Below are 12,633 nucleotides of genomic sequence, written 5' to 3' on the forward strand. Positions count from 1 at the left end.
TCGCGGTTCCACAACCGACGTAAACTCTGCCTCCTAGTTCCTTGCTACCGTGGGTCACGCAACGCAAGGCGGAAACATTTCATTAATCGCTGTTTATCAGTTTTAATTTTTATTTATGTTGTGGTCGGCCGCTCGGCACTCGAGTCGCGCTGCTGGTACGTCGCCACCGCTCGTCACAGTTCGCCTTCTCCCGGTTGACGTCTTTGGCCGTACGCCAAGCGACGCGTTAACGCGCCGATCGGTCTCCTCCGTCGGTCGGTTTAATAATCCTGTACTCAATTCCGAAAATCTGAAGATCCTCTTTCGCTCTCTGGCACGGCCCTAGCTCTCGCTTTGATTTAGGGCTTCCCGTGGGCCGCCGCCGCCGGGTGGCCGGCTAGTGGTCAATTGATTTAAATAACTCCCATGGGAGATTTTCGTCCGGTCCGGGGAGTATCATGTTGGGTCGGGTCGGGGGGCGGTGTTGTTGGCGTGCTCTAATCAGCTTTAATCAGCCGTGATTTACCGGCCTCTGGCCGCGCTTGGCAGATCGGCCAGAGTTTGGAGTTTGGTTTGCGCCTCCAGCGCTTCTGAAGTACTGCAGCGCGCCAAAGGGAGAGAGAGGGGCCCGGGTTGCCGATGAATATCTAATGCGCCGTTCCGATGGCGATTCCGGTGACCCCGACATTAGCGTGTGCAGAGCGACATCGATAGGTTGGCCGCAGCATAAATTTAACGACCGCCATGTTGGTGTGGCGGGCGCTCATTTAAATAATATTTCAATTAAAATGGAAAATTTATTCACTGCAAGAACCAATCGCCCGGTGTCGCTCTCGGTAACACTCCGGTGCAGTGTATCGAGTGGCAGGGACAAGTTGGACAAAGTTGCCCACCGATTCTTGATTCAAAATGCAGAGCGAGTGCCGGTGTTACGTAATCGGCCGAGTTCTTTCGCGTATTTGCTAATCGCAACCATTATGTTGCGGTGCGCACAACAAAGGCGCTAAAGCGAGAAATAACGAGAACGAGGAGAGTGATGAGCACAGTGCAAGAATAAATCATGTAAAGCGAGATGTTTTCCAGCTCCAGCAGAAGTGACTCATAAATAACTCGTGGCAGCATTAGTGTCGTGTGACGACCTTGTAACGATTAAAAAGGCATAACAATAATGAGCCGTCCGGCAGCCAGGGAGCAAGATGGAGCGAAAGAGTGACGAGGGACAGGTGGGGACAGGCGGGGGGCTTCCTTCTTCTAAGCGCAATAAAACGCGCTAACCGCCTTTTCCGTCCGCCAAACTTCCTTTCCGCTGTGCGGCGGTGATCGCGTCACGCTATGCCGCACTGTGGGAAATTTATATCCGGTAGATGGACATACTTTGTTTGGAAAGAATCAACGGACTTTTTTCAATGTTTCTTTTTGAATGTGTTTTGTTTAAATTCATCATTTTATGTATACACGTGTTCAAGTATAATAAATAACGTAAAAATAACCTAACTTGTAACTGAATTTTATAGCGTGAAAATAGCCATTTATCTATAAAATGATTAAATCATTTACCATAAATACATGGCATGGCAATTTGGAAATTTTCGATTAATATTGGTTTTCAAGATTATTTTGTATCACTCTTTTGGGTTTGACAGATAATTTATTGTAATCTACGCAACATCAGAGGTTAAAAATTCGGATCACTCATAGCTTATTTATTAATTTTAATAATATGTATCTAAAATCGTCACTTTTTAAAGATCGGTTTTGATCGCCTTTTTCCCATAGTGCGCCGCTGCAACGCACACTTTGTTTACAGCGGCACCTGGGCGTGACACGTTTCGCGGCGTCGCGTGACAACGCGTCTTTCCTCGCTTTTCTCGCTCTCTGACCCCAGTGTTTGTTTTCCACGCGCTTTTCCTTCGGCAGGTGAAGATCTGGTTTCAAAATCGACGATCGAAGTACAAGAAGATGATGAAGGCGGCCCAGGCACCGGGCGTCGGTGGAGGACTTCCATTGGGTGGACCGAACCAGGGCGGCCACAGTCCGTCGCAGCATCAGAACATGCACCAAGGTACGTCGCGAATTAAGGGGATATAATTATAGCTTCCTGTTAGTTTTCCAAAAACGCGGAGCCCCCGGCAAAGCGGGATGGGTCATCGGTTCCAGTGGCTAACACCCGTCCCTTTCTGTTCTCTCCCGCGCAGCACCCGGTGGCGGTTCGAGCAGTGGGTCACCGTCGCATTTCCTACCTCCCGGACACAGTCCAACGCCCTCGAGTACGCCCGTCTCGGAGCTGTCACCTGGTAAGTTAGCTCTTCTCTTCCGGGACCTGGACCGGCGAGGACCCGGCCCGTTGGCCGTTGAAGACTAATAGCGCTATTCGCTCTCTACTGGCCGCATTCCAGGTTTAAGTCCGCCCTCGCAAGCACCCTGGGAGCAGAAGCCACCGCCGCACTGGGCCGACCACAAGCCCCCGCAGATGGCACCGCAAACCAACCACGCACCTCCGCAGCCGACGCACGCACCGCAGATGGGCGGCTACGTACCTCAGTACTGGTATCAGCCGGAAACGAACCCGTCACTGTTAACGTGAGTGTCCTTTACGATTATATTGCACGTAGATAAAGATCCTTGCGATCTAGTCTTTCATAGAACATTTATGGTAGCGCCAGAAGGTATGCAATGGAAATGCATCCACACTTTCGTGTTCCACTGTGACTTTTGCTAGGATTTCAATCGATATACTTTTATGAGTAGACATTTTCACTAAATCCTTGTTTCTCTTTTTTTCTTTTGCTCTCCCCGCTTCCCATTACAGAGTGTGGCCCGCGGTTTAACAACACGAGAATGTAAATTATAATTTTAACTATTCCTAGTGCTTAAGCCAGTGGTAGAGCATGGAACGGAGGGCGCATCTCGCTAAGCGGCCGCCGGATCGGCGAAACACACCAACCACCACCACCACCACCACCACGATTGTCCTTGTTCTCCGAGTTTTAATACCCGATCGTGTTTTAAGTTCTCCGGTGATTGCTCCGTGATCCGTTTTAATGTGGTGGCACAGAGCGAATAAGGATGCGACGGCGTAGGCCCGTGATACGATTTTCGGTTGACCCGGACGCCCGGGACAAGGCCACCGGTGGGTTGGTTTTTAAGGATTATGTTCTTTTCGTATTGGTTTTACAAAAAATCTCGTGAAGTGGTGGTCGCCGCACACACGCGCGCCTCGGTGTACTCGACGGAATCGGAGCTCTGTGCAATATTTGTAAGCATAAAAAGCGCGTGTGTGTATTTGTGCGTGTGTCTAGGTGTGTGTTTGTGTGTGTGAATGTTGAACGCGATGAAGAAGTGGGCGTGCAAAATACCAACACTCGCCTCGGCCTCGTTTGGGGCTCCACGCAACATAGGAAAAGCCGCCCCGAAAAATCGGCACCCATAAAGCGGACAGTTCACCTACAGCCAGCACCGAACGGATAGCCGCATCTTGGTATTTTTAAACAAACAGTCAGACCGAGTTGGGACGGTGAGAATGGCAAAAGTGAGCAGCAGTGATAAACGAGTACCGGGACACACGCTGAATGCGTTGCGATAGTCGCTTGCCAATAGAGGGGAGGACGAAGGAGTTTTAAAAGTAGTCAAGTAGTGAACCGCGAGTTTTGAACATTCCCTCTACCAAAATTAGCACCGGAAAGCTACAGTACAGACCACATACACGGCAGCAGCGGCAACAGGGTGGGTCAGTTGGCCAGGGCACTGTAAGTGCGATCAGCCAAAGGCGTCAAGCATTTTTCGTTTTCGCGTGTCGCAGGACAACAAACAGCAAACCGAAACAAACATTCAAACCGAGGCTGAACCGAGCTGTTTTTGTTTGGAGTTTTAATTTTTAACGCAAATTGTGTACATAGCAGAATTTAACCCCCCCACAACACAACGTTACTCGGTAAGGATCTAATACGTGTATAAGTAAATAAATAAATAACAACAAACAGGAGAGCTCGATAAGCGAACACAAACACAAACACACACACACGCAGGCTGAACGTGGAAAGTATTTAATTGAAGGTGGGACATTTTAAACCGCGGCGGAACCCGCGAACCACGCACACGCATACACACAGAGACAGAGCAAATACACGCAAAACCGCGCGCCACGCGGTGCGTATTTTGCAACTTTTACAATTAAGCTAGCGGATAGTGGAAGGAAAAGCGCGCAAGCAGTAGAAAAAGAGCAGAACACAAAAAGATAACAGACAACAAAAAAACAAACAAACAAAAGTAAAGTTGAAATCTAACAAAAGTAAAACTGCAAATGGAATCTCAAACGGATTGGCGGAGAGGAAAACGGGAAAACAACATAAAACAAATGCGTAGTAGTAGTGGTAGAAAGTACGAAACGGACGGGACGAGAAAAGTGTGAAAATACATAAAAAATTTACCTAAAAAAACACAACCACACGCAACATCCCTTTCGAAAGTGGGGCTAAACACGAACGGACGGTTCGCGAATGCTGTGACAGAGTGTGACACGCTTCGGGCGGGGGCGGTGCCGGCGGTTGTAGGAGTTAAGGGCAGTACCGGGCAGTGTGTAGTTTGTTTTCCCCAAAACCGCCGCCGTAGTAGTGCTTAGCGTTTAAGTGTCCTGGACCTACCTATTTGTTTACTATTTGCAAGATTCCCCAAGAACATGTAATTGTAAATGTAGATTGTGCCGGCGATCGGCGATTCGATTATGCGGATATTCTGTATGTATATTGCAAAAATTCAAACGAAAAACAGACGGTATTAAATATTATTATGAAAATCGAAGCCAAGTGATTGGAATTGGTCCTTTCCGTTTTTTTGGGGGTGCCCGAAATCCGAAATCCATATCGCATAAAGGTGAGTACTGGGCTCTTAGTGGTTCTCTTAGTTCTGTCCGTATCCATCCAAATCAATCTCTAATGTACATCTTCTTGATAATTTACAACCTCTGATAGGGCCGCACAAACATGAGGCGTGATTGCAGATTTACGTGGTCTGTTAAAAAATGTTTGCGAATTTTGAAAATTTCGAATGCATCCTCGCTCTTAATTTCGTTTTTCACACAAAATTTTATAAACAGATTCTTTGTCATCCATTTCTTGGAATAGACAAAATACGAAAAATTGTCGCGATAAGTGAAATGAAGTGAATATCGAAAAATTAATATACGTAGCCCGCCGAAATTCAAATGTCGCGAAAATGTTTGAACAGACCACGTATGTGTACATTTATTGTTTTGTGTTTGTTAATTATTAAATTATTAATTGTTTGTGATGGAAGAGTTGAAAGACGTTTTTATAGTCACTCCTGACGACACCGGATCATCCACATAACCGATCATTAGCAGAACAAATATCATGACTCATCTTGATCGAATCTGAAATAGTGGAAGAATTGAACAGCTTCAACGTTTCAACATTGTATAGATTTTATAACTTTTCTGTTGTATTTTGAAATGTATCTATTTCCAAACGCTTTACATTTTCTACATATTCACATTGTTTCTTTGGCTTTGGACACCGCCATTGGCTTTCCCGGGCATTCTGGCGTGGCACGAGATGGCACGATAGCCGGCATGTGACCGTTTTCTGTGTGACGATGCCGCCGCCGGTGTCGCGCCAAAGTGCTCGATGCACCAAAACATAAACCCTACCAGGGCCCGGACGCGGACGCGGATTCCACTCAACCGTCCAGTGTTCCGTCAGCAAATACAAACACGCGACAGCCCCTGTAATTATGACAGTTTTGCTTCATGTTTTGATGCCCGGGTCCACCGAGGGTCGTCGCGCCTGGAGAACCGGCGACCGGAGACCGGCGAAGCTTGCTTCATTCTCTCATGCTGCCGCCTCACGCATACAGCCAGAGCCACACAACATAGTTTCGTGCAGTCGGCGGTAGATTTTTGTCATTGTACACTGCTGTAACCACAAGACCGGTGGCGGAAGCCGCTGGCTCCCAAGGTTCTGGTGGGCGCCCCGTCCATTCTCCCTCTCGCTCCGTCGGACGATGATGTCGGTGGAAAATGTCGATTCGTACAGATGTCTTTCGGGTTAACGGGAATTCAATGTTAATAAATGTCATGTACTCTGTAATTATCCCTCCCTTCCACGCGCACGGGCTGGGCCACCCCGCCCTTCGCACGGCACGGCATTAACCTCACTTTTCGGTCGCCACCGTCGCACGACGACGACGAAGCCCCGGCCCGGGCGGTTCCGGAACAGCCGGCAGCCGGCATTTGTGGTTCTTATCGTCGGTTGCAGCGCCGTTTCGGTTGCATGCCGACCGACTGGCCGATCAATGCGCCCGTCAGTGCACCCTCTTACGGAAGAAGAAGAGCTGCTCGAAAAAGAAAACGCTCCCCCGAAGGGCCGCCGTCATGTGAGGCACCGGCAACCCGCCCTCGGAACGGTAGCCTTCTTTCGTCCGCTCGCTCGACGAGCGGGTTCGCTAAGAATTTTCACCACCAGAAACAAAATGGAGAAATCGAAACGTGGCACGATCATAACGATCATGGCGAGCGCGGCGTGTGTTTGTGTGCGCTTTGATGGGGGAAAACGCCTGTCAACGGGGCCTCCAGCTAGATTGTTGGTTTGGTTTATCTTTCCCAAAAAAAAAAGAAGGAAAACAGAAAACATGGCCAGAAACGTTGATTTTCTCACCATACCGTGCCTGGGAATGTGCATTTGCCGGTGTCGATGATGGCGAGCCGATCACGAGGCTCACGAGGCGGTGGTACCATTTTCCCCACGGGAGACTATTGTTTGTCGAGATCGGTGAGTTGAAGAGAAGGTATGATTAAAAGATTACAACTGTCGCCCGCCGAGTGGATTAGTCGGTCGGCTCGTAATTGTTGGCTGCCGTTTGGCCGTTGCACTTTTGGCGGCCGGCATTCCCTGGTGACCGCGCAGCGGGCGGTCTTCGCCCGGTTGGGCTACTTGGGAAAGTGTGGCACTCGGGGACAGTTTTTTGTTTGCATTGATTGAAGCGTTACATTTGCTAACGAATAAGGTAAATATTTGACAGCCATCCGGGCAATCCAGTTCCGGAGGGATCATAAGCGAACCGCAAGGATTAGCGATTCCAAAACAACGCGTTTGTGAGGCCCAGGCTCCCGCTTTGATACCGAAAATGTACAGTTTAAAATTAATCTTAAGTTTAATTATCGTGCGAAAATTAGGTACATCAGATTAAAATAATAGAAAAGTATTGAAATAGGTTAAGCATCTGTGTCCTGTCTTTTATGAATTAAGAGTCTACAATTGTATTATTTGGCTGTTGTTAATAAAAAGGGCACAGAAAAATCCACCACAGAAGTGGAAAGCTTACATAAATTATAATATTTTCTCGAAATTTTTCTTAAACTTCATTATGATACATGCTTCTTTGGAAAAGGTGAAGAAATACTAATATTACCAAATTGAGAAATACTGATATTTTTGCTGCCCGTGTTTATATTTTATTTCAAAGGCTTAGTTGTTATCAAAATTACTAAGATTAAGTAGTTATTCATTACACAGACCACAAATTTTATTTGTAAAATGGGGAAATTGTGAACATTTAGAAGAAACTTTGACATTTATGAACATGGGACATTATACACTTGCAGAAAATTGGGAAATAATTAAAACTAATTTCCAAAGTGGTGAGTCTTCAATTCAAGCAGTACAAAATTTGAGAGGCTCATTTCCACCTCGGTGATTATGTTAGTAAGCAGAATTGTCTTATTTTGGAGTTTGGAAAACCGACATGTCGTGCAAGAGAAGCCGATGCACTCACATCGAGTAACTGTTTAGAGTGGATTTTGGCCTGGGCGGCATCGTTGGCCCATTTTTCTTCGAAAGTGAAGAATTAATAGAGCTGCTGGCAAGCCAGTCTTGGTGGACATTTGACCAAAATTTGTTTTTCATAAATAAATGTCTTTAGTTAACCTTCCAAATGTTCAAACATGGACAAAATATTAGCCGTTTTCTTGAATTAAGTTCCAACTTTTAATGTCCCAATGTCCCAAATTACTTATTCATTTATTTCTTTTTTTAATCTTACAAGAACGGGCCGAGCCGTATTTATATTCATTTATTTGTTATTATTAGAAATGGCACTGGCACAAACTTAAATTTTTGTGCTCAAACTGATTCACTGACAAGGTTCGAACTGATGTTTTTCGCATCCAGTTTAATCCGTTGAATCATTACAGCGAGACGAATGATCTTCGGACGGATGCTTCGTTTCTTTTCGTTCATCTTCTCCTCTTCTGTATATTTCGTTTGCCGTTTCTGTCTCAGTATGTGTCTCAACTATTCATTATCGAATCCTTAGTTCACAAAATAGCCAGTTTAAGTCATGTAATAGTCTACGAAAAAAATCTTTCAAAACAGTTTTAAAATAGAAACAGTGAGCAGGATACTGTTAATTTATTTTTCCCTAGCCACATGGTCCCGATTGATCAACTGTCACCCGCGGCCATATTAAGAGCATGTTCTTCTTCGCAAAGTCCTTGTTGTGTGCCGCTGCCGTTGGTGCTACTGATCGGACGGGGAAATCTTGCGCGCTCCTTTTCCCCAGTTTTCATCCTCCATACAAGGAACCGCAGTGGACCCTAAGATCGATCCCCTGAACTATAACAGTCAGTGGGTAGTCAAATGAATACCGATGGCTTCGCTAAAACGTGGGGCGTTTCCCGGCCAGCTGTGGATTGTGGAACGAAAACCGGGGAGGCGTCGGAAGCGTGGCAGCAATCCTTTCACCCGATCCCTCTGTGTGCGCCCATTTCCGGAATGGGCCGGAGTACGTTCTGCGTTTTTTTGTGCATCTCGGCTTTGCGCCATCAGCCACCGAAGGTTGCGTAATGAAGCGATTCGTGATGCCTGCCGATCTCACCCAAACGGGTCTTAAAACGGAACCGCTCCGCCCATGCGTGGGTATTTTGTTACAGCCATCCCAACGTCCGTCGACCCTTTTGTTGCAAATCCAGTGCCAGCCGGACTTAGTGCAGGGAATGCAACGACGGTTGTTGAAGTTCTTTTTTTTTATTAAAAACCTCTCCAGCCTTCGCGATTTGGCGAGAGTTTTTGTTTGTATTTTACAGTTCGTTTTCCAGTGGGCAGGACTCCTGGTCCCGGTCGAAGGGTCCCGGGTTTTAGGAATCAAACCGGGCGTTAGGGGTGCTGTTTGCAAGATTTCGTTTTCATTCGGCACGGGAGAGTATTTGAAGCTAATTTATAAAAAGAAGCGCTTTTTCTCCTTGTTCCGTGATGACTTTATCGATATAAGGGCCCAACATACGATCGGATGCAAAGAAAAATCGAAGAATGTGGAAATCCAAAAGTATGATACACAATAAACCTATTCTTGTAAAAAGAATGGATTAGATAGGAATTAGGATATTGCTGCTCCTAAAATAATAAACATTTCAAAACGTACGATACGAAACACTTTCATCCAATGAATGCCCTTTAAGGTGAACCGTTGCCGAAGAAACTTCTGGAACATACCGTCGAACGGATCGTCTTTCGAGGGCTTCGGTTCTCCTTCGCAACCTGACCTGACGGGCGGGCGTTGGTGCTACCGGAAGTAGCGTTTCCCGTCCCGGTGCTTGCGCAATTTTTTGCAGCATTCCTTGGGCGAACAACGAATAATACACCATCGTATTCGGTTACACACGGCACGGAACAATGCGCCGATGTTGTGCGCCGGGAGATCCCGCCGAGAAGGAGGGCTCAGGAAATCAGAGAAAACGCAGACTAAAAAGATGCTGAGTGCCGCCGTCGAAACCATACCGGATCGCACCACAATGGCCTGACGGGATTGGAGGGGATATGTTGCGCTGCGCTCGTTACGATTTATAAGAGGCCCTAGAGAAAGGACTTAATTCGTATTTATTTTTTACACCTCGCCCAACGGCCCAACGTGTGTTTTCGGACGAATCGAAGTCAGCCGCACAGCAACACCGCCGGGGGCCCTCGGGGGTAGCAATTATTGGGTGGCATCTTGGCTTTTACGAATCCTCGGGAAATCTCGCACTCCTCCTGGTGGTGTGTGACCTTCGAGGCGATCCGCAATAATTATGGTACATTAAACAGCATTACACCCTTGATGTCCCTTTGATTGATCCTCTAGACGCATCCTGACGCATCCAGCACGTTGGCTCCGTTACGATCCGTTTGCGCCCGGCTTCAATTCCGTTCATGAAGACAAACGACACCATTTCCCGATGGGACGACAGACAACCGATGATGGTTGGGTGCCGGTAATCGGAATGACTTCATTGTTTCTGCTGAACTTCGTGACACAGTGCGGTCCTTACAACGGATCCGCAAAGCTAGCAGGTCAAATCAGAATCGAAAACTGCCAAAAAGTTGGCATCCTTACGCTCGGCAATAAGGTAATTTGTGGGGCCTCTCGTCGCCCAACGGATTGGCGACCCGAGATCGTCCCAGTCTGTCCCAGTTTCGTTCGCGAGCGCCCGCCCCGTCCGCCCCGGCACACAAGGAAGGACAATAAACCTCTATTAAGTTTTATTATTTGTGATCGTATTATATCGTTTAAGAGATTGCCCACGGGGCCGTCTTCTTGCGGCCGAGGCCGATTGCGTGCAGGACGCTCCGGGCCCCTGGGAAGACGTGTTGGTCTGCCGGCGTCTTGAGCAGGTCTCGGCTCGTTTCGTCGTCGCGTTGGAGCCGCCGTTGGATGTGCGAAAAGTGTTTAAGTGGCGCGGGAACTTTCGGTCACGAACCGCGGCCACTCCCATCCGGCCGGGTGCGTTTCTCACAGGACGTTTGTCGGTGTCGCGCTTTTCCCCGAACCGCTGGCGCTGGCGTTAGGCGTGCTAATTGAATTAATTACTCGAACCTCGCAATGCGCATTCCGGTTCCATTGCGTGCCCGAAGGATGCTGGCACGGTTCCGGGCCGTTTCGCTTCGAGTCGCGCACCACCACACGAAAAGAAGGGGCTTCGAAAAGGCTACGCGAACGGTTTCAGGAATTGAAAAAAATAACAGGAGAACATCGGTATTTTCCCGGAGATCTCCGGCCTACGGCGCCTAAAGGTATGCAACTCCGGGCGCGTTAACTAATCCGCCAAGACAACGTGGCCGGGTGTGTGCCAAAAGTGTGCCCAACAATGGCACCATTAAACAAGCAAATCACTGTAATCAGGTCCGGGGTTCCGCTTTTTTGTAGGCCGTCACCTTGGCTTGGCCCGCGAATAATAGAGCGCCAAATTACATTTGGTGCTGGCCCACTGACTCGGGCACGTGCCAAAGGACACCCTCTCTCACACTGCAGGACGTCGAGGGGGAAAATGGCGAAATCCTGAATTGGCCACGATTTGCTAGCAGCCGCCAGCATCCTGGCCTCGGGGCATCCTCGACTCCGGGATCGGATTCTGTCCCCTATCGGGCCAGTAATTTGTCGGCACTTTCGGAGTTCGGTTCGAGAGATTATGTAATTGTTGCTCACGCCGGGATGTAGGCCACACGGACACACACCGCCAACAGATCCTTCAAAGAATTGAAGGAGGGAAGCACTCGAGTTTGGCACCAGTGACACGATTTAACGGACAGAAGGGGTGTTTAATGTTGTGATCGGTTACAAATTTAGTTAGTGGTCCACAGACGGAATTCAATTTAGACGACTGACTCCGGATTTAATTTAGCAGTCAAAATAATCATTACGCCGGGTTGTTCGGTGTCACCAATCGATATCGATGATCGATTGATGCAAACGCCATCAATTGCGTGCCGTGTGCGCCGGCTTGTAATGGGTCGAAAAGTGTCAGTGGCACATCATTTAAATTAAGCGCCACCTCGCCATGTGAGGAACATGATAAATCGACGCGTCGAACCGAGGTGTGGCTAATATTTATTGACCATCAATTCATTACTGTCCGTTCCGCCAGTGGCACTTTTTGCACGCACTCCGCACTACTTCCGCGGCCGGTGGATGAAGACATTAAGGCCAATTTTTAAACGATCCCATTTCGCGGAACACGTGTCTGCTGGCGGCGTCGGGAATGGTGGCCTCCCCAAAAACCGATCGCCACGAAGTTGAGTGAGTTGGGGCGGGGGGCTAGACCGAACACAACGCGATTACAATGTTGGCTTAGCTCGACTGGCTGATGGCTTATGGATTCCGTCAGTCAGCCGGTCAGTCAGGTTGGGGCTTGGGCGCCACACCAGTGACACAGTTATGTGCGTTTGCGTGGCCAAATCAATTACCAACCACAATGTTGGGGCCCCCCGCACGATTTGATGGGCCGAGGCTCTATGGCCCTCGAGGGTGGACGGCTCGGATCGAAGCGGTTTTCGATCGTTGCATGATCGCGCTCGGAACGGCTCACGAACCGCTGCGTGAAGAAGAAAAACCTACTCATTACCTATGTAGATGAGTAGGTTGCTCTTCGCCCGCTAGCGCTCGGGAGCATAAAAAGCATAACAAAACAGAACCGGGAAGATGATATTAATTTATATTATTGCCCGGACCGGATGGATGCGTTTCGTGCGCTTCGAGGCCGCTTGCTGCAACTTTCTCGCCACGGCCGCGCGCGTACGCACGTGTGCGCGTTTCCGTGGCCCTTGCGGTGTCTCTGTGTGCACTGGCCAGCCAGCCAACACGCACTTCCTGCCTGCCTGCCTGCCCGCCCGC

At 48.4% G+C, this 12,633-nt stretch overlaps 1 protein-coding gene across 1 annotated transcript in view; it reads left to right on the forward strand.

Moving 5' to 3' along the window:
* Window positions 1-2,807, forward strand: part of LOC131206139 (homeotic protein distal-less) — a 46,488-nt gene extending 43,681 nt beyond the window's left edge. The window contains exons 5-8 of the mRNA XM_058198565.1: window positions 1,897-2,051; window positions 2,179-2,273; window positions 2,376-2,559; window positions 2,789-2,807. Of these exons, the coding sequence (XP_058054548.1) occupies window positions 1,897-2,051; window positions 2,179-2,273; window positions 2,376-2,559; window positions 2,789-2,807 (453 nt within the window). The remainder of the gene's footprint in view (window positions 1-1,896; window positions 2,052-2,178; window positions 2,274-2,375; window positions 2,560-2,788) is intronic.
* The last annotated feature ends 9,826 nt before the right edge of the window (window positions 2,808-12,633 follow it).

Source organism: Anopheles bellator, chromosome 1 (assembly GCF_943735745.2).
Source record: "Anopheles bellator chromosome 1, idAnoBellAS_SP24_06.2, whole genome shotgun sequence".
NCBI classification, from domain to species: Eukaryota; Metazoa; Arthropoda; class Insecta; order Diptera; family Culicidae; genus Anopheles; species Anopheles bellator.